General features: G+C 43.9%; 1 protein-coding gene across 2 annotated transcripts in view; it reads right to left on the bottom strand.

Annotated features, from left to right (window-relative positions):
• LRRC2 (leucine rich repeat containing 2) overlaps positions 1-21,401 on the bottom strand; it is a 218,740-nt gene that overhangs the window by 38,163 nt on the left and 159,176 nt on the right. For both annotated transcript variants that reach the window (XM_033928498.1, XM_033928489.1), the window contains exons 6-7: positions 15,957-16,102; positions 8,332-8,484 (exon numbers count right to left, since the gene is read on the bottom strand). In XM_033928498.1, the coding sequence (XP_033784389.1) occupies positions 8,332-8,484; positions 15,957-16,102 (299 nt within the window). The remainder of the gene's footprint in view (positions 1-8,331; positions 8,485-15,956; positions 16,103-21,401) is intronic.

Below are 21,401 nucleotides of genomic sequence, written 5' to 3'. Positions count from 1 at the left end.
AGCGGCAGAAATCACATGATATTGATGACTTAGAAAGTTGTAAATTACATTTAAAGGAGTATGTAGCTTTGTGTGAACAGAAAAAGGTGAATTCTATAAACAGACAGAATATACGGTGATGGTTAGATCAAAAGAATTGTTCAGTACTGTGAAAATTCTTGTGAATGGATATGAGAAAAAAGACTTGATGTCTCTGATATTTCTGAGTACTTAAAAGCTAAAATGTAGATGATTGATCAGCAGGTGAGAAGATTTGTGGAGCTTGAGGAGGAAAATGGGGCAAATATGAATGATTTTGAAAAATGGGATGAATTTTGAATCAAGATGAAGAATCTAATGCCAATACGTTTACTTTTGATCCATGTTCATTAGCAATATTAAGATTGTTGAGTGATCAAATTGCTCTTGCTCTAGCAGTTATTGTTAATAAGTCATTGAATACAGGGGAATACTCAAGTTTAGTGATATGTGCAATGGTGTAACCAATTTTGAAAGGAGAAAAACTTGATCCAGCTGTTTTGAGTAACTATTGCACAATTTCAGTATTGCCCTTCCTTGGGAACGTTATTGAGAAGGTTCTGTTAGATAAATTGGTCCAGTATGTGGAGTTGGTAGAGAATTAGATTCCTTTCAATATGGATTTAGGGCAGCAGAAGGGGTAGAGACATTTCTAATATCTACTATTGATCATATTAGAAAAGGGATGGATAAAAATCAGGGGTTTGTTTTTTTTGTTTGTTTAGTATCATTAGATGGCTTGGGGGGGTTATGCCATAGATTTGAGTCTATGGTTATCTAAACCAGTGTTTTTCAACATTTTTACACCTATGGACCAGCAGAAATAAAATAATTATTCTGTGGATCGGCATCAGTCTGTGGATCGGCGGTTGAGGAACACTGGGCTAAGTCGTGGGTCAGACCCCGCCCATCTCTATCCAATCTCCACCCCAGACCCCGCCCCCATAATAATACTAATTGCACCTTGCACATCCCATGCTTCATCTGGAAGCCTTCCCTCTGACGTTGCAACGTCAGAGAGAAGGCTTCCAGTTCAGGCGCAGGATGCCCGTAGGAGCCACTGCCCGTGGCTTTGTGCACTGAATCAGTTAGGAAGAGGGAGCTGGCTCGAAGATAACGCCGCATCGATCGCACCGTGGACCAGTGGTTGAAGAACACTGTGTTGGGCCTGATGCATGTGCTAGCCCTGTGGATGGGCAGGAAATTTCTGTGGACCGGCACTGGTCCATGGACCGGTGGTTGAAGAACACTGATCTAAACCACAAATGTTGGGAGTGAAAGGGAAGGTATATGAATGTTTTTTTGTCATATTTGATGGGGCTATCATTGCATGTATTGAGTAAGGGTGTAGTTTCTAAACTGGTGAATGTTTGGTGAAGTGTTCTACAAGGGTCTGCATTGTCAGCCCTTCTTTTTAATGTGTATATGGTCTCCATAGGGAAGATTTTTATGAAATTGGATGTTTGCTACTGGCTTTATACTGATGATATGCAGTTTTTCATTCCTATGTCTGCATGGGGTGAGAGATTTGTTAGGTGCTTGAATGAACGTATTAGTGCAGTTGGTCAATTGATGAAAGAGAACAAGCTGGTTTTAAATGTTGCTAGACAGAAGTAATGCTAATAGGAAAGAATGATGAAGTCTGGCCTACGGATGTGCAATTGGGAGACTGGGTGATCCCTGTGAGTAAAGAATTGTACCTGTTGGGAGTTATGTGGATTCCCACTTGACTATGAGTGCACAAGTAGCACAAGTAGTACAATTGTCTTTCTTTAAGTTGCATGTGTCGAAGAGGTTGAAACCATTAGTATCGCAAAGTGATTTTTGTACTGTATTGCATGGCAAAATGTTAAATTAAGTCTTTGCAGTTAATTCAAAATGTAGTGGCAAGTGTGTTGACAGGGGTGATTCAAACAATAAATATGACCCCGATTTTAAAAGAACCACATTGGCTGTTGATAAAATGTAGGGTTCATTATAAAGTCTTAATGATAATTCATCCAACGTTGTATTGATGAGCACCCCTGGTACTTGCAACAGGCATTATCTATATACATGCCCATTAAGATCAGAAACAGCAATGAGATTGATGGTAGATGAAGTGCATTATATGAAAACAAACCAAGCTGTATTCTCAGTAGGAGGTTCATAGAAACATTGAAACATGATGACAGATAAAGGCCAAATGGCCCATCCAGTCTGCCCATCTGTAGTAACCATTATCTCTTTCTCTCTCTAAGAGATCCCACATGCCTATCCCAGGCCCTCTTGAATTCAGACACAGTCTCTGTCTCCACCACCTCTTCCAAGAGACTGTTCCATGCATCTACCACCCTTTCTGTAAAATAGTATTTCCTTAGATTACTCCTGAGCCTATCACCTCTTAACTTCATCCTACGCCCTCTCATTCTAGAGCTTCCTTTCAAATGAAAGAGATTCGACTCATGCGTATTTACATCACGTAGGTATTTAAACGTCTCTATCATATCTCCCCTCTCCCACCTTTCCTCCAAAGTATACAGATTGAGATCTTTAAGTCTGTCCCCATACACCTTATGACGAAGACCACACACCATTTTAGTAGCCTTCCTCTAGAACGACGCCATGCTTTTTATATCTTTTTAAAGGTGTGACCTCCAGAATTGTACACAATATTCTAAATGATGTCTCAGTAGAGTCTTATAAAGAGGCATCAATACCTCCTTTTTCCTACTGTTCAAGCATGTGCAGTTCATTGCTCGGTAAGTTGCGCATGTGTAAGAACATTGAGCAATTTAGGCAGTTGTTTAAAACCCATTTGTTTGTGCATGGGTTCCACTGCTGACTTAGTGATAATAAGAGAGAGGGTTAAAGGATGATACTGGTTTTATGCCTTTGTCTGTTGCATGTTGATAAATTATGTATGTTGATTTGTAACCTGCTTAGGTTTTAGGCAAGAAAGAAATTTTAAAATTTATCATAAATAGAAATGTATGGTAGCACTTTGTTTAAGCTCTGAATATATTTTTACAAACTATGATCATTTTCCCTAATATTTCCCTATTATATTCTTTTATAATTCAGTTTTATTTCTGAGTGTGTATGTTTTGAAAAAGGACCTAAGGACGCATTGCAGGGATCGAGGGCACAAATGGAACTGGTAAGCGGCACCAACACAGAACAACAGGAGCCAGAGGGGCAAAGACATTGTGAAAAAGAGCCCAGGACTGAGTGGGAATTAAGAGAGCAGGAGGTGCAGGGGAAACAGGCTGAGGACGTCACACACACACAGCAGGAGGAGGATGAAGCTCAGGGGCTGGCAAACCATGAGGAGAGCTGCAGGAGTACCAAAACACGAGGAAAACAAAAGGAGAGGGCAAAAAACTGGGTCTTAAACTGCCTATACACAAATGCTAGGAGCCTGAGGGCCAAAATGGGAGAACTAGAAATCACTGCCAGCAAAAAGGACCTAGACATAATTGGAGTCACAGAAACGTGGTGGACTGAGGACAATCAATGGGATGTAGCCATACCAGGGTACAAACTATACAGAGAGAAAGGACACATAAAAAGGGTGGAGGAATAGCGCTGTACATAAAAGACCCCATACCATCAGCCAGGATGGAAACAATAGTACGGGCGGATGGCTTGGAATCACTATGGGTTAAGCTACAGGGAGGAACAGGGGCAGACATTAAATTGGGTCTGTACTACCGCCCACCTGGAAAACCGGAAGAAATCGACCAGGAGCTGGAGGCGAAACTGAGGCAGGTATGCAGAAGCAGAAATGTGGTGGTGATGGGGGACTTCAACTATCCTGGGATAGACTGGAGTATTGGGCACTCAAACTGTGCAAGGGAGACCAAATTCATAGAGGTCACGAGGGACTGTTTCATGGAGCAACTGGTCATGGAACCAACACGGGGCGATGCCACTCTTGACCTAATCTTCAACGGACTAGGGGGGCCAGCAAAGGAGGTGGCGGTATTAGCCCTGCTAGGTAACAGCGATCACAACACGATACAGTGCAGGCTTGAAATTGGATCATCAAAGGGGAAAAGAACCACAAAGACGGCACTCAACTTCAAAAAAGGAAATTATGATGCCATGAGGGAAATGGTAGGAAAGAAACTCAAAGGCAACATAAGGAAGACGGAATCCATAGAAAAAGCCTGGACCTTACTCAAGGGGACTGTGCACGAAGCGCAGAACCTATGCATCCCCAAGTTCAGGAAAGGGTGCAAAAAAAATAGAACAAAAAACCCAGTGTGGATAACAAATGCAGTGAAGAAGGCGATAAGCGACAAGAAAGCATCGTTCAGAAAATGGAAAAAAGACCAGAGGAGAACCAAAAAGTGCACAAAGAACACCAGAAGGAGTGTCACCGAGTGGTTAGAAAAGCAAAAAGAGAATACGAAGAGAGACTGGCAGAGGAAGCAACAAACTTCAAGTCGCTCTTCAGATACGTCAAGGGGAAGCAACTGGCGAGAGAAGAAGTGGGACCATTGGATGATGGAGACAGAAAGGGAGTAGTAAAAGAAGAGAAAGAGATAGCTGACAGGTTAAATGAGTTCTTCACGTCAGTCTTCACGATGGAGAATACAACCAACATTCCGGAACCCGAGGAGATCGTAATAGGAGACCAAGTTGATAAGCTGGTCAATTTAGAGGTAAGCCAAGAGGATGTACTCAAGCAGATAGACAGACTAAAGAGCGACAAATCGCCAGGTCCAGTTGGCATTCACCCAAGGGTGCTCAAGGAACTAAAAAACGAAATAGCGGAGCCACTTCGACAGATATGCAACCTATCCTTAAAAACCGGAGAGATCCCGGAGGATTGGAAAATAGCAAATGTCACGCCCATCTTCAAGAAGGGCGCAAGGCGAGACCCAGGAAACTACAGGCCGGTGAGCCTGACCTCAGTCCCGGGAAAGATGATGGAGGCACTGATTAAAGACAGCATCTGTGAACACATCGAAAACAATGGGCAGCTAAAACCGAGTCAACATGGCTTCTGCAAGGGTAGGTCATGCCTCACAAACTTATTGTACTTCTTTGAGGGGGTGAACAGCCAGGTGGATAAAGGGGAATCTATAGACATCATTTACCTTGTCTTCCAAAAAGCCTTCGACAAGGTACCACATGAGAGACTGCTTAAGAAGGTATGGAACCACGGGGTACAAGGGGAGGTCCATCGATGGATCAAAAACTGGCTGGCAAACAGGAAGCAGAGGGTTGGCGTAAAGGGCCACTACTCAGACTGGAAAGGGGTCACGAGCGGAGTTCCGCAGGGGTCGGTGCTGGGACCGCTCCTGTTCAATATCTACATAAACGACCTAGAGGCGGGAACCAAGTGTGAAGTCATTAAATTTGCAGATGACACCAAACTATACAGCAGGGCTCAAACCAGGGGACTGCGAAGATCTCCAAAAGGATCTAACGCAGCTGGAAAAGTGGGCCGAAAAATGGCAAATGAGCTTCAACATAGGGAAATGCAAGGTCATGCACGTGGGGAAAAAGAACCCGATGTTCACATACAAAATGGGGGGAACACCACTAGGGGTCAGTAACCTGGAGAGAGACCTGGGAGTGATGGTAGACGCAACACTGAAGGCATCGGCGCAATGCGCCACGGCCTCAAGGAAAGCAAACAGAATGTTGGGTATCATTAAGAAGGGTATTACGACCAGGACGAAGGAAGTCATCATGCCGCTGTATCGTGCAATGGTGCGGCTGCATCTGGAGTACTGTGTCCAGTACTGGTCGCCGTACCTCAAGAAAGACATGGCGGTACTTGAGGGAGTACAAAGAAGAGCGACTAAACTGATAAAGGGAATGGAAAATCTCCCATATACCGACACATTGAAGCAGTTGGGACTTTTCTCCCTGGAAAAGAGGAGACTTAGAGGAGACATGATAGAAACCTTCAAGATCCTGAAGGGCATAGAAAAAGTAGACAGGGACAGATTTTTCAAATTATGGGGCACCACAAGTACAAGGGGGCACTCGGAGAAATTGAAAGGGGACAGGTTTAGAACAAAGGCTAGGAAGTTCTTTTTCACTCAGAGGGTGGTGGATACATGGAACGCGCTTCCAGAGGCTGTTGTAGACAAGAAAACATTAAATGGTTTCAAAGAAGGTTTGGATAGATTCCTAGAAGAAAAAGGGATTGAGGGGTATAGATAGGTATAGACCATTACTCAGGCAATGGGCCTGATAGGCCGCCGCGGGAGCGGACCGCTGGGCAAGATGGACCTATGGTCTGAATCAGCGGAGGCAACTTCTTATGTTCTTATGTAAACTCTCCAAACACACAGAAGGGCATGTTTCAAAAGGACTTCTAAATCTGAGTTTGGATATCTTGGGAAAGACATCCAGAAATCTAGTAGAGAAAATGTTCATTTTCAAAACTGCAAGACATCTATCTTTCTTGTCTGAAAATCTGTTATCTGGACGTTTGGGCCCTTAGTACGTCTATGTTCTTATGGTTTATTATTACGGTTTATTAATCTTACTGGTCCAAGCGGTTTACAGAATATAATAAAAGTAAAATAAAATAAAACAAATATAAAAAAGAACTCCATTATTAGATAGTATAGACCTAGCGCATATAAACAGCAAACATACTAAGGCATAATCAAGAAGGGTATTACAACCAGAACGAAAGAAGTTATCCTGCCATTGTATCGGGCGATGGTGCGTCTGCATCTGGAGTACTGCGTCTAATATTGGTCGCCGTACCTTAAGAAGGACATGGCGTTACTCGAGAGGGTTCAGAGGAGAGCGACGCGTCTTATAAAGGGGATGGAAAACCTTTCATACACTGAGAGATTGGAGAAGAGGAGACTTAGAGGGGATATGATCGAGACTTAGAGGGGATATGATAGAGACTTACAAGATCATGAAGGGCATAGAGAAAGTAGAGAGGGGCAGATTCTTCAAACTTTCGAATAATAAAAGAACAAGAGGGCATTCGGAAAAGTTGAAAGGGGACAGATTCAAAACGATTGCTAGGAAGTTCTTCTTTACCCAATGTGTGTAATAGGGCAGAGTACGGTACTGGGGTTCAAGAAAGGATTGGACAATTTCCTGCTGGAAAAGGGGATAGAGGGGTATAGATAGAGGATTACTGCACAGGTCCTGGACCTGTTGGGCCGCCGCGTGAGTGGACTGCTGGGCACGATGGACCTCAGGTCTGACCCAGCAGAGGCATTGCTTATGTTCTTATGTTATCTTTTTTGGCCATTCTCAAATATAAAGACGTTCACATGAAAAACACACAAACCAATCTTTTGGACGTCCAAGCAACCAGCATTCTTAGCATTCTCAGACAGACTGAGCTAAGGATTCCTCAGTATAGCAGAGGGATACTCTAAGGATTACTGTAGAGAATGTCATATTACAAATACCAGGTACACCTGTCATTATAACTTGCTTACATTGTATGGTGAGCCATCTAAAACCCAAAACTTACTGTACCTACCTGTACACTACAACAGTAGCCCTTATGTCTGCAGATGTCATCTTTATGCAGGTGCAGTAGTTTTGGAGGGCTCACCATACAATATAAACAAGTTATAGTGACATCTGTACCTAGGACATTTAATATGAAATTCTCTGCAGTAATCCTTAGAGTGCCCTTCTGCTCTTCTGTGCCGATGTATGAGAGCCATATAAACCTGTTCTACAGACTGGACAGTACTTGGGGGTTTTCACATTTTTGGGTGATGGGAGGGGGGTCAGTGACCACTGGGAGAGTAAAGGTGGGGGGGAGGGGGTCATGCCTTAATCCCTCCAGTGGTCGTCCGGTCAGTTTGGGCACCTTTTTAGCATTTAGATGCTTTTAAAACAGCTCTAGTTTCAAATGTCTAAAAATAAGTCCTGGATGTTTTTTGAAAGGTCTGATTATCCCTGTACAGTGTCCAAGTCCTAAGCCTGCCCAAAACAAACCTCTAAAATGCCATCTTAAGAATTAAATGCTCTGAAAACAAAATGACCAGAAAGATGTCTAGAAAGTCTGTTTTGAGAACGCCCACTTGGACGTTTTGACTAGTAGGATGTCCACTAATGGATTATGCTGTCTTTTGGACATCTATCTTTTTTGAAAACGAGCCCCATAATTTTTTGTATTAATTGTATTCTTAGTGTGCAATCAACACATTGAAATGCCATTGTTGATAAACACATTCATGAGTGTCAAGCAATAGATCCAGCGCTCCATGAGTGAAAGAAAAATGCCAAATGATCAAAAGACAAATGAGAGCTGGGTATGGAACAAATACTGGACAGTTTTCTGAATATTTAAAAAAAAATAATTTCTAATACATTACTTACTTTAGAGTGGGTGTCTCCAAGATGAGTGTTGGAATCTCAACCAATTTATCACCACTGACGACCAGTAAGCCGAGTTTTGGCATTTTGGTCAAGGCCCATGGAAGGTAGGTAATCTTGTTCTTATGCAGGAGAAGTATATTTAGCTCATCTAACCTGTAGAAACACAACAGTATCTTTGGGCTTTAAGGTGTAGCAAAATGATTAAAAGTGTTTTGTGGTAATTTCCCCATTTTCATTCACTAAGTACATTAACTATTTTCTAAAAATATTTTTTGAGAAGGGCTATGTCAGGGGCAGAGAATGTGTATTCCTGTGTAATCCAGCTAGTGCATTAGGATTACCATGTGCTAACTGTATAATGCTGGTTTAACACAGGATCCCTTAGTATCTCCTAAATAGGAGGCAGTAATGGGGAAATTCTATAAATGGTACCTACATCGATGTGCCTAGCTGATGTAGGCACCTACCTTAATTTTTTTCTTTTTTTAATCTTTATTAATTTTCCAAACTTACCAAAAAGTGCATACAAATAGGAATAAAGATATAAACAATTAACAGCTCTTATATTTGTACAAATATTAAAAACGAAATACCCTACCCCCTTCCTTCCTATCTGGATGTGTGTGGGAAATTAAAAAATTCCAAAAATTAAGGATCTTATCAATTAATCACTGTACAACTTAACAAATGTTTCAAATGGACCCCCGTCTTCTTTAAATGTTTTATTGTTTTCCACCTGTTCTGCATTCATTCTCTCATATCTGTAATATAAGCACAATGTTTCCCACCAAAAGGAAAGGTTTAACCTGTCATAATTTTTCCAGTTCCTGGTTATCATTTGCATAGCAACCCCCATCATAATCAAAAGAAGTCTGCTTTTATGTTTGTCAATTGGATTCTTAGGTCTCAATAAAGTTCTAAATAAAACCACCTCATATGTCAATGGCATAGAAACACCAAGTATCATGTTAATCTTTCCCATATTGATTTCTATAAATTGAGTATCAAGGGACAATAAAACAACATATGATCCAGTGTCCCTACTTCAAGATAACAATGCCAGCATCTACTAGACTTTGAATTATCCAATTTTTGTAAACGAACTGGGGGTCCAAAAAATTCTATATAACAAAAAAAAAACAAGTTTGTCTCATAGATGCTGATGTTGTACATCTCATCCTCCAAGTCCAAATTGTGTAGCAGAAATATGCTGCTTTGTTTCAATACTCCAAATATCTTTTAGGCTTGTTTTTGGTTTTTTAGTCAAATAATCAGATATTAATTTGCACCACTTGGCGGCCTGATGCCCTTGCAGATCTATCTGGAAACATAGGCCTGGCAAGCTATACTGATTCTTTAAATTTTGCCAGTCAGGGAACTCTTTCTGAATGGCCTGTTTCAACTGCAACCATTTATACCCTTAAGACTTTGATATGCCAAATGATTGTTGCAATTGTAATAAACTTACCATTTTCCCATTTGAAATCACATCATCTAGAGTACGTATGCCTGCCTGCAACCAATATTTCCAGAGGATTTTAGACTCGCCGATTTGTATCTTGGAGTTTAACCATAGGGATTGACACATGGATTGTTGTACTGGAATAGGAGTAAAGGTATTGATAAATTTTAATGTAGTCTAGGTAGAATGAAGAATTATATTGTCCTTGTATATTCAAGGAAGTTTGATACTCAAAATATGGTTAAGCCGTAATGGGGCCATAAGATGATTTTCCAGTACCAACCAATCTGGTAGATTCTCCATGAGTCCAGGAAGGATCTAATACATACCCTGATGCAAAATAAAGGCTTGATGATACCTATAAAAATTTGAAAAATTTACCCCTCCCGCCGGTTGTGGTTTTTGCAAAGATACTAATGTAACCAAGGGTTACAAAAATAAGTTTGAAATATGTTATAGTTTATAGGGCAGAAGATCTGATAGAAGTTTTTATTTTGAAGTGAAAAGTTTTGTTTGTTAGCTGGGTAATTTAATGCTGTATTTGCCTGCCTGAGAGTGAGAATTCTGGAATGTTTATGTCTGCATCAGGTCTGATGAGATCACATAGCAGTGAGCAGTGCAGGACAGGATTTTAAAACTGCCAGAGAGGAAAAAAGAGTTGGGAAGAGTTCAGTTTGAAAGACAGGTTGGTCTGGGGTTTGTTTGAGAATAGTTTAAAATACATTAGGGTTGGAAAAGTTAGGGAATTTCAATTATTTTTTCTTTTCTATGGGTAGTTAGAGAAAATTAAAGCAACAAACATATTTTTCAGGGTGTTAGGGTTTTGCTCCCTTTGTAAGTTAGGAAGTAGGTTTGCTGTTGATCAAAACTGAATCTCAAAAGAAGAAAAAAGAAGTGCTGGTACCCAACGGCTGCGTAAAATAAACAACGGAGTCCTGTGAGAAAATTTACATTTGATATCTGTGAGAAAAATCTTTTGAAAGGACTAAATTCTATGAGGAAAAGTTTATTTGGGATTTTATGTTAAAGTTATTTAGATATGTGGAGGGGCATAATCAAAAAAAACGTCTAAGTCCCATTTTGGCCTAAGTCCTTAAACGTTCAAAGCAGAAGCAGGATAAGTGTCCATAACCAAAACAAACGTCCTTGTTTTGATTATGGCCTGCCTCTACTAAACGCCCAGATCACCGCTACGCCTAAAAGTACACCCCCACAACGTCTACACTTTTTTGGCCATAATGAACCAAAAAAATGCCTAAACCCCAAACATCCAACAGAAGGGCTTTTAGGCGAAGGAGGAGCCAGTCCTTCGCCTAAAAGCTGGATTCTGCAACCGGTGTCTGTCAAAAACAACATCGGTTACAGAATCCCCCACCACAACGATCCAGGAAAGAGGGTGCCCAAGCCCTCCTGCCATGTCGAACTACGAATCCCCCCCCCCCCCCTGAAAACATCAGGGCATGAGGGAGCCCAAGCCCTCTTGCCCCGCAGCAGCCACAGCACCTCCGACGATATCGGGGCAAGAGGGAGCCCAAGCCCTCTTGGCCCGGTGATCATGCACCCTCCCCGACTCGATCTGGCCAGGAGGGAGCCCAAGCCCTCCTTGCCCCGGCGATACCCCCTCTGATTTAATGGGCCAGGAGAGAGCCCAAGCTCTCCTGGCCGCGGCAACCCCCCCCCCCCCCTCCGATTTATCGGGCTAGGAGAGAGCCCAAGCTCTCCTGGACCCGGCGACGCTTCCCTCTGATTTAACGGGCCAGGAAAGAGCCGAAGCTCTCCTGGCCCCGGCGACCCCCCCTCTGTTTTAATGGGCCAGGAAAGAGCCGAAGCTCTCCTGGCTCCGGCGACCCCCCCCCCCTCTGATTTAATGGGCCAGGAGAGAGCCCAAGCTCTCCTGGCCCAGGTGACCACCCCCTCCGATTTAACGGGCCAGGAGAGAGCCCAAGCTCTCCTGGCCCCGGTGACCCCTCTACCCCCCACCCCCCACTACAATATGGACAGGAGGGATCTCAGGCCCTCCTGCCCTCGACACAACCCCCTCCCCCCCAACAACCGCCCCCCCCAAACCCCAATCGGACCCCCCCGGCCGACCCGCGGGTGGGCCCATGTGCCTAAGGCCCTGCCAACAGGAGGGTCCAAAGGCTCCTGGGCCTATTCTGATTGGCCCAGGCACCTCAGGCCCCACCTGTGGGCGGGGTTTCTTCCGTCCTGGGCCAATCCGGCCACATTCTGGACCCGGATGGCCTGCTGGATGGGCGGGCTTGGCACCCGTCCATCTGGCCAACGTTCAGGTACGGGGAAGGGGTGGGGGTAGGGGTGGGGGGTCGTGGAATCGGCCGGGGGGTCGTGGGTCGTCGGGGGTTTGGGAGGGGGCAGTCATTGGGGGGAGGGGGGTTGTGTCGAGGACAAGAGGGCCTGGGATCCCTCCTGCCCGTATTGTAGTGGGGGGTGGAGGGTAGGGGGGTCGCCGGGGCCAGGGGGGCTTGGGCTCCCTCCTGGCCCAATCTAGTAGGGGGGTCACCGGGGCCAGGAGAGCTTGGGCTCTCTCCTGGCCCATTAAATTGGAGGGGGGGTTCATCAGGGCCAGGAGAGCTTGGGCTCTCTTCTGGCCCGTTAAATCGGAGGGAGGGTGTCGCTGGGGTCAGGAGAGCTTGGGCTCTCCTGGACCGTTAAATCAGAGGGGGGATCATCGGGGCCAGGAGAGCTTGGGCTCTCTCCTGGCCCGTTAAATCAGAGGGGGAGTCGTCGGGGCCAGGAGGGCTTGGGCTCCCTCCTGGTCAGATCAAGTCGGGGGGGCACGATCACCGGGGCAAGAGGGCTTGGGCTCCCTCTTGCCCCGATGTTGTATGTGTGTGGTGGGGTGATGCATCACGGCAAGAGAGATGCCTCATCTCCCCTACCACGATGCCATCACTCCTCTACCCGAACTGCTATGACACACGGCAAGAGAGATGCCCTATCTCTCCTGCCGCGGGTCGCAGCAGTTCGGGTAGAGGAATGATGGCATCACAGTAGGGGAGATGAGGCATCTCTTCTGCCGCGATGCTTGCGGTGGGTAGGTTGCCGGGCCGCTGAACTGATGGCACCAGCGGCCATCAGCTCAGCGGCCCCTTTTTTGGCACTTAGACCTGGTTTGACATCGTCTAAGTCAAAAAGGTCTAAGTGCCGACTAGGCAATTTGTTAATGTTTTGGTTATACCTGTTATATGCCTAGGTGTAGGTCGGCCCACCTCCCACCCACTGCCCACCCTTCCCCTCCTCTAAACACACCTCTTTTCTCTCTGTGCGTTTACTGGCAGGGGAAAGGCCTAAGCTGTTTTTAGATACGTCTAAAAGCCAGCTTTGCTTGTGGGTACTTGGACGATCAGGCTTTTTGATCATCCAAGTAGCCATTTAGGACACTTTTTAGACTTTTTTTTAATTATTATTATTATTATTATTAACCCCATATCTTTTAGAACTGTAATAAAATAACAAAAACTTTTATTTCTTGTAAATTTTTTTAAAGGTAATTTTAGATTTTATGTTTAACTTTTCCCTCTCAAGAGACTGAAAATAGTGAATTTCAAAGAGGGAGGGGTTACACTAAGGCAATTCTAGAAGTTTTACCAAACCAAAGGAATGTTGTAAGAATCCCATTCAGTTTTTTATAAAAGAAATTTTGAAAATAAACTGGCAACATACTCATTTGGTAACAAACTACAGGCAAGATCGTCATTTTGACGGTTTGGACTCTCCCTCACCAAGAAAGATGTAATTGTTTAATTGACTTAAATCAGTGCTGATAATTGACAATTAACACCTTGTAACTTATGTAAATTGCATTTAATTGGTTGTTAGGCGTAGATATAGTTAGGTGCACTTAACTGGATGTTAGCCGTCTATTACAAAGTAGGCATAGGGCTAGATTCACAAAACAAAACAATCGTGTACCCCTTAGTGACCCCGGCCCGATTCACTTACCTGTCTTCCGACCATCCTCCGATCCGCGCATGCTAATGAGGGCAACGGCATGCAAAGTAGGCAGGGACGCAATTCACTAAACAAAACCCTGCAACACTGACTGGGCTGGCCGATCAAAAAAAAGCGACTGCTGAGGACCAGTCACTGAAGCCCTTTGCGACTGCCCTACCTTCTGCAGCCCTGCTCTCTGCCCTGTCAGCCCCGAAGTCCTGCCTGCCCCGAACTCCTGCAGCCCGATCTCTCCTGCCACTCTGATTCTCCCACCCTTCCCTGTGTGTGCATAAAACCCTTCCCTTAAGAAGAGGGAACAGTAGTGTCCCGGCGAGTCCTACACCCGTCTCTCGATCTCTCTCAAGCCCCTCGTCCCGCACCAGCACCGCCAAGATCTTAAGGCTAGTTTCCCCATAGTGCAAGCCCGTGGTTTTAACCCGCGGGCTTAAACGGGTTAAAACCACGGGCTCAATTGTCCTGTTTCACATTCCCTTTCCCTCTGTCCTAGAAAAAAAGAAAAAAAAAAAGTTTAAGTTAAAAAAAACGGCCCCGGCTCGAACGGGCAGATGGTTTGCGCATGCGCGCATATCGCACAACAGCAATCCGTGCAGGCAGATAGAGGCATTCCTCCGATCGCCCCCCATCTGCATATCTTTCCTTTCTGAATTCGTCGGACCTGCCCAGATTGGGCCTGTTAGTGAATCCTGGCCATAGTTATGTGGTGGATTGTGGGCATGTTTTATATGTAGGTGACTATTTTGGGCTTAGAAGCCTGTACTGCAACTCCATCTACATGGGTATCAAGATCACCCTTAGCCACAAACTGCAGCTCATACAAAACATGGCAATAAGACTCATATTCAGATTGAAAAAATACGACTCAATCTCTAACTAGCTCAGACAACTTCACTGGCTACCTGTCTCATCTTGAATAAAATTCAAAACATCCTACATTATGCACCACATACTCAAAAGAAGCTCTGCCACACCACTAATTCACCTATTGTCTTTGGCATGGTCCACTTCACCCAGAAATCTCGACAGGAAACAGTTGAACCTACCCACAACAAAAAACCTCAAGTATAAACACATATTCCACTCAATGATCACATTCTCTGGTGTGAAAGTTTGGAACAACCTCCCAACAGCCATTAGATCTGACTACACCACATTTCACAAGAAACTAAAGACCTTTCTTTTCGACTTCATAAACTCTACTGGCAACTAAGCCCAACATCCATCAACGTCTAACAGACTTAAACACAACAGACTCCCAGGGATATAGGTGCACTGAATCACTCTTCAGCCCATTACTACCATTGAACCAAGTACTCAGCTAACCACTAGTTAATGACTGTACAGACTGTATTTACCTCATGACATCTTTCATCGAACCATATTAGCTCTCTTGTTGTATATATTCCTCCCCTAAATGTTCATTCAATGTACCTCCCACAGCACCGCTGAATTATACAAAACTATCTCTTGAATAGCAAGATACAACTATCGACATGGCAGATGAGGTTCAACGTGGATAAGTGTAAAGTAATGCATGTCGGTAACAAAAATCTCATGCACAAATACAGGATGTCCGGGGCGGTACTTGGAGAGACCTCCCAGGAAAGAGACTTGGGAGTTCTGATCGACAAGTCGATGAAGCCGTCCACACAATGTGCGGCGGCGGTGAAAAGGGTGAACAGAATGCTAGGAATGATTAAGAAGGGGATCACGAACAGATCAGAGAAGGTTATCATGCCGCTGTACCGGGCCATGATGCGCCCTCACCTGGAGTACTGCATCCAGCACTGGTCGCCATCAATCCAGAAAAAAACCCGCCCTACCGGGCATACAGAGAAAAGGTCATAAACACAACCAAGATCAGATGTCTCAGGAACAACATGGCTTCTTAAGGAGTATTGTACTAATCTCAGTTTGATCTGAGGGTATACCAGAGAGCTTTTGGGAGTTTGTTTGCTGATTATAAATGAGAAGGTGATTTAGAAACATTTAATATATGATGGGGTAGATAATTTAGGTTGGGAGGGATGATTTGTGTGTGTGGGATATTACTATTTATGGATTTATTAATCTACTCTATACAACAGTGATGATTGAAAGCAGTGGAATGTAAGCTTGAATATTACATGAAATTTGTCAGTAACAATGTATAGGTATTCTGCCATCAAATGTTGAGGTTCTAAATAATTACCTGTCTATATCCTCTGGAAGATCCTTCAGGTTATTGCTGCTAATGTCCAACCACTGCAAGTTTGACATGCGGAGAACACAGATTGGAATGGTGGAAAACTTGTTTGCAGACACATCAACAAATGTCAGTTGTTTCAGGTTACTGAGCTAGAATTAAAAGAATATTTTGCTTATTCGTTATGAAATATTTCAAGATGCAGCAACTCATACTGAAAATTAAGGTAGAATCACTTACTCCAGGGGTAGGCAATTCCGGTCCTTGATAGGTCCGGTTTTCAGGATATCCACAATGATTATGCAGGCCATAGATTTGTAGATTAAGGAGAACAGTGCTTGCAAATCTATCACCTATGCATTCATTGAAAACCTGACCTATGTGGGGATCTCGAGGACTGAAACTACATACCCTTCATGTACTTGACTCTCACTGTCTGCTATATTTCTTATATATTTGCTTTAAAAAAACCATTTTTACCATGGTGTGAACTAAATATTTTAGTGATGAAACATTATTTTTTTTGACTTTCCTTTAATATTGTAAGGCCAGTTTGCAACACACTGCTAGGAATCAGAAAATGCTATTTTAAAAAATGGAGCCAGCATATAGGAGCAAATGGGGAAAGCTTTTGCTCTCTACAGGTTTCTTCAGGGGAAGACAAGACCAGGAAGAACCTTAGGGGGAGTTGACATTTGACTCGATTGCCAGGGCTTAACAGCAGTCAAGGAACACTTATTTTTTTATACATTTTACAACAATAGAAGGGGCTGAGAGCTATGAGGACAACTAGCTTGCCAGAAACTTGAAAGCCTTCTCTCCCAGGCCCATTGGTTCCTTATACTGCTGCCACCACATGAAGAGAGGAAAATTTTAGAAATATTTGGCACAGCCAGCAACATACAAAGCTTTTGGCAGTGGTAGCACAGGAAAACTTTCTCATGAGACTTAACTACTGATATAGAGCCACTTATATCTATTACTAAATTTCAGTAAAAATAAACACTAAATGGTACAAAATTTTGTAGCTTAGTATATTTAACTTTTTGTAAGTACAATTTACATTTTATAATGGAATATCAACTGAAAGAAATAGAAACCCTTTGAACTTAGGTCCACCAAACAGTGCTACAGCTGTGATGTGGCTGGTGGGGAATCCCAAGAGAATTGCCTATGAGAATTGCTTAAGAAAGAAGTAGAAAATGGTCTGCTAGTTCCTGAAGGAAGGATCATGGAGGCAGACACAGAATCCTCCTTTAGAGGCAGGCGATCCTACAGTGCCTAATGGTAATGTTTTTCACTGACATCAAGGTAAAAGTTAAGCCCCTGAAGCAGCTTAAACAGGGCAAAACATGGTCATGTCAGACAATATTTTAACCTACTTTAATAAAGGTTTTTAAATACCTCTTCAACTTTGACTATGTCTGCCTCCACAATTTCCTTCCTATGAGAATTGGTGTCACTGCCTGAGCCCTCTATGGAGAAAAACTGTTTTAAGGTGAGAGGAGTCAGAGACAATGGGTGTCTTGGGCCTCTCCCAGTGTATCCCAGGATGCGCCGGGAAGGGAGACCTAAGGTTCTTATTGGCCCGGGTGCCTAAAGCCCCTCCTAGGGGATGGGCCTTAGACATCTTGGTCAATCAGGGCCTAAGGCACCAGGAAGGGGAAGACCCACCATTTCTAAGAGGTGGGCCTGCCAGCTGGAGGGAGTAGGCATCCCTCTGGCCGGCCTTCCTTACACTGGTATGGATGAGCAGGGCGGAGTGGTGGGTTGTTGGGAGGGTGGGTGACAGCAACAGGAGGGAGTGGGTATCCCTCCTGCTACTGGAAGGTAGTTTGGTTGTAAAGGGTAGTTTGGTTGATGGGAGGAAGTAGGCATCTCTCCCGCTGTGGGAAAGGGCAGCTTGGTTGGTAGGAGGGAGTGGGCATTCATCCTGCTGCAGGAGGGCGGGGGTGGCAGGATGGCAGGGGTGGCAGGAGGGAGAGGGTATCCCTCCTGCTGGTTGTGAGAGTCCTTTATTCATGGCAGCTGGCTGAGCTCATAGTGGCAGGGGAATTCCTCTTGATCAGCTGAGCCTGCAGGGCTCCCCTAAGCCGCGGCAAAAATTTGAGATCTACAAATAAGCAATTGCTTATAATTCCATCATAAAAAGAAATTGTACATGAACAAATGAGAGATTCAATTTTCTCCTTTAACAGTCCAAAGTATTGGAATTTGATACCATTGGCACTTAAATCAACAACTTCCATTGATAAGTTCAAGGAAAACTTATAAACCTATTTTTTCTCCAATGCATATTCTCAGGTTTAACGGGTAGCGCTATTGGTATCTTGGAAAACAGAAGAATATCCCTAATGTTAATTTTTTTTCTTTGCTAAATTTAATGTATTTTTCCCCTTGAATCCTAATTTTATGTATTATGTGTGGGTTATTTTTGTACATTGTATTGTTATTTTATTATATTTTAGACTGTAAGCTGCCCTGAAGGTTCTCCCTAGGGCAGGATAGATAATTTTAAATAAACTTGGAAACTTGGAGCCCTGCAGGCTCAGCTGATTGGGGATAAATTCCCCTGCTATGATTGTCTTATGGCTGATGCAGTGTAGCAGTGGCTGAAATGTAGGTCAGGGTTTTTGGGCCTACATTTCAGCCACCGATCTTGGCTGAATAGATGTGATTCTGTAACTGGCGCACTCAAGTGATTGGCATGTGATCAGCGGCCACTTTTAAGGTGGCCATTGACTTGGACGCTGGTTATAGAATCCAGGTGTTTGTGTATAGGCGGCGAACAAGTCTTCCAGACCAAGGTGAACGCAGATACCCTTCACCCACCCCCCAATCAAAAGCATTCAGCGTAATAAAATACACGACGGACTACATGCCACGCAAGCAGCAAAACTAGATAGCTACATCTCCAATTTACTGATTTCAGCACCAAACTACAGAACCTTCATAAAAACCAGGTTGTTCAAGAAAAATATCAAGCCAAACTTCTGATACAACCAATATCCTTACTCCATCACCAGACTCCAAATGTTCCAGCCAATAGCTTCCCTTCCCTTCCCTTTTTTCCCACAGGGATAAAATTATTCAGCTACGCAGATGATTTTACGATCATCATCCCATTCGCTAACTCTATCTCGGAAACCATTCCCAAGGCATCCGATGCCATAAATGAGATGGAACAATGGATGACAGATTTCAAGCTCAAACTTAACCCAGAAAAAACAAAATTCTTTGTTGCCTCTTCTTACCCGCTTGACAATAAAACCCCACTATGCATCAATAAACTCAACTACCCTATCCAGCCCACCATGAAGATATTAGGTGTTACTCTAGACCAATGCCTAACTATGAAGGAACAAGTGGACACCCTATTCAGAAAGGGTTTTCTTACTCTCTGGAAATTCAGATCCATTAAATCATACTTCGATACGTCAGCATTCAGAATCCTAGTGCAATCCCTCGTGCTGAGTCAACTTGACTACTGCAACATCGCCTATCTAGCAATCTCCCAAAAGAATATGAGACGTCTTCAAATAATGCAAAATGCTGCGGTCAGACTTATCTTCGGGCTGAAGAAATTTGATCACGTGACACCTTACTATCGGCAGTTGCACTGGCTGCCAACGGAAGCATGAGTAAGGTTTAAATTTGCCTGCCTCTGCTTCAAAGTACTATATGGACTTGCCCCCAAGTACATAACGGACCTTTTCTCATTCAAGAGAAACACACACTCAAAATTCATTTCCCCTCAAGTTAGAGGTTGCAAACTGAAAAAACACCATGAATACCTTCTCTCTCACCAAGCAGCCTTATGGGGTAAAGACCTAGATCAACTGCTTTCGCCCACTACCTACGGGGAATTTAGGAAGTGCCTAAAAACATACCTGTTTCTGAAATACCTAAACAATTGACCCGCTCTCCCCTCTCTCTCCCCAATAACGGTTCCCCCAACCTCCTACCCTTACCCCCTCTCCCCTCCTTAGCCCACTTGAATTTCACGGTGCTGTGATACATATAAACTGTTATCTTTATCATATCGTAATATTTTGCTGTATTTTCTGAAACGTGCGGCTTATTCCAAACAGGTCCTATCAAACTGTATATCTTATACTCTTGCTCAGAAAATTGTATTTCTATCTTCTTGCTTTCTTGAAGTCACTGCTCTCTGTATGTCCTCTGACTATCTGCATATTGTAATTCGCTGAATGTCCAGCTCTCTTGATTGTAAACCGCCTAGAAGTCGCAAGATTGTGGTGGTATAGAAGAATAAAGTTATTATTATTATTATTATAATCTTCTGGAAATGACCAGAATCTCTTCCTTTTGTAATCCGCCTTGAACCGCAAGGTATTGGCGGAATAAAAGAAACTAATGTAATGTAATAAAAATACTAATAGGCCTTGTGAAGAGAGAGATTCAGCAGCTATACACGTCCCCCTCCCTATTCTCAGTTTCGATGTTCATGGTTTCGATTATCCACATTTTTTTCCCCAGCCCCCCCCTCCCCACTCAGAATCGCTTGTTGGCATCGAAAAAAAACGACCCCAGGACTTGGAGGGAGGCGATCGGAGGCGGAGGGAGGTGATCAGTGGCGGCAAGAGGGCGATCGGAGGCGGAGGGAGGCGATCAGAGGCGGCGTGGAGGCGATAGGAGGTGGCGGGGGGTCTATCGGAGGTAGCGGGGAGCGATCGGAGCATGGACCTTACCTGGTGGTCTAGCGGTGATGCAGGGCAGGAGCAATCTTTCTACACTCCTGCCCCATGCAGAGCTGTGCTGTGAGTTCACGTGGTCTCGTGAGTTCACGTGGTCTGTTGTAGTCTCGTGAGACCATGGGAACTCAGCAGCATGGCTCTACACGGGGCAGGAGTGTAGGAAGATTGCTCCTGCCCTGCGTCACCGCTAGACCACCAGGTAAGGTCCGGGGGTGGGTCAGAGCCAGCCAAATGTTATTCGTGATTTTTCCCTATTCGCGGGCCGGCTCTGCCCTTAACCCCCACGAATAGGGAGGGAGAAGTGTAGAACTATAGATGAAGTTCAGCATATTAAAAACAGTGTAGTTATAAAGGAATCTACAGAATATTGTTTTGAAAGCATTGTTTCACTAAGGGCTCCTTTTACAAAGCTGTGCTAGCAGTTTTAGTGCGCGCGCTAGACGCTAACGCCAGCATTGAGCTGGCGTTAGTTCTATATGGGTAGCACGGGTTTAGCGTGCACTAAAATTCTGCGTGTGCTAAAAACTCTATCGCAGCTTTGTAAAAGGAGCCCTAAGACTTCCAAACTGATAAACACCTTCAAATTGCTATCCACAATTGCATAAGAATACCATGTTTGCATTAATACAGTTTTAATGGGATTGTATCTTGCTTTATGTAGGATTGTTGTCTATGAAAACCCTATTATCCTTAGGTTGAGAAAGTGCTATTAAGAAAAGTGTGACACTCTATA

This window comes from Geotrypetes seraphini, chromosome 1 (assembly GCF_902459505.1).
Source record: "Geotrypetes seraphini chromosome 1, aGeoSer1.1, whole genome shotgun sequence".
Lineage (NCBI taxonomy): Eukaryota > Metazoa > Chordata > Amphibia > Gymnophiona > Dermophiidae > Geotrypetes > Geotrypetes seraphini.
The sequence above is the reverse complement of the archived record's forward strand: the minus strand, read 5'-3'. Positions and strand labels throughout refer to the sequence as shown.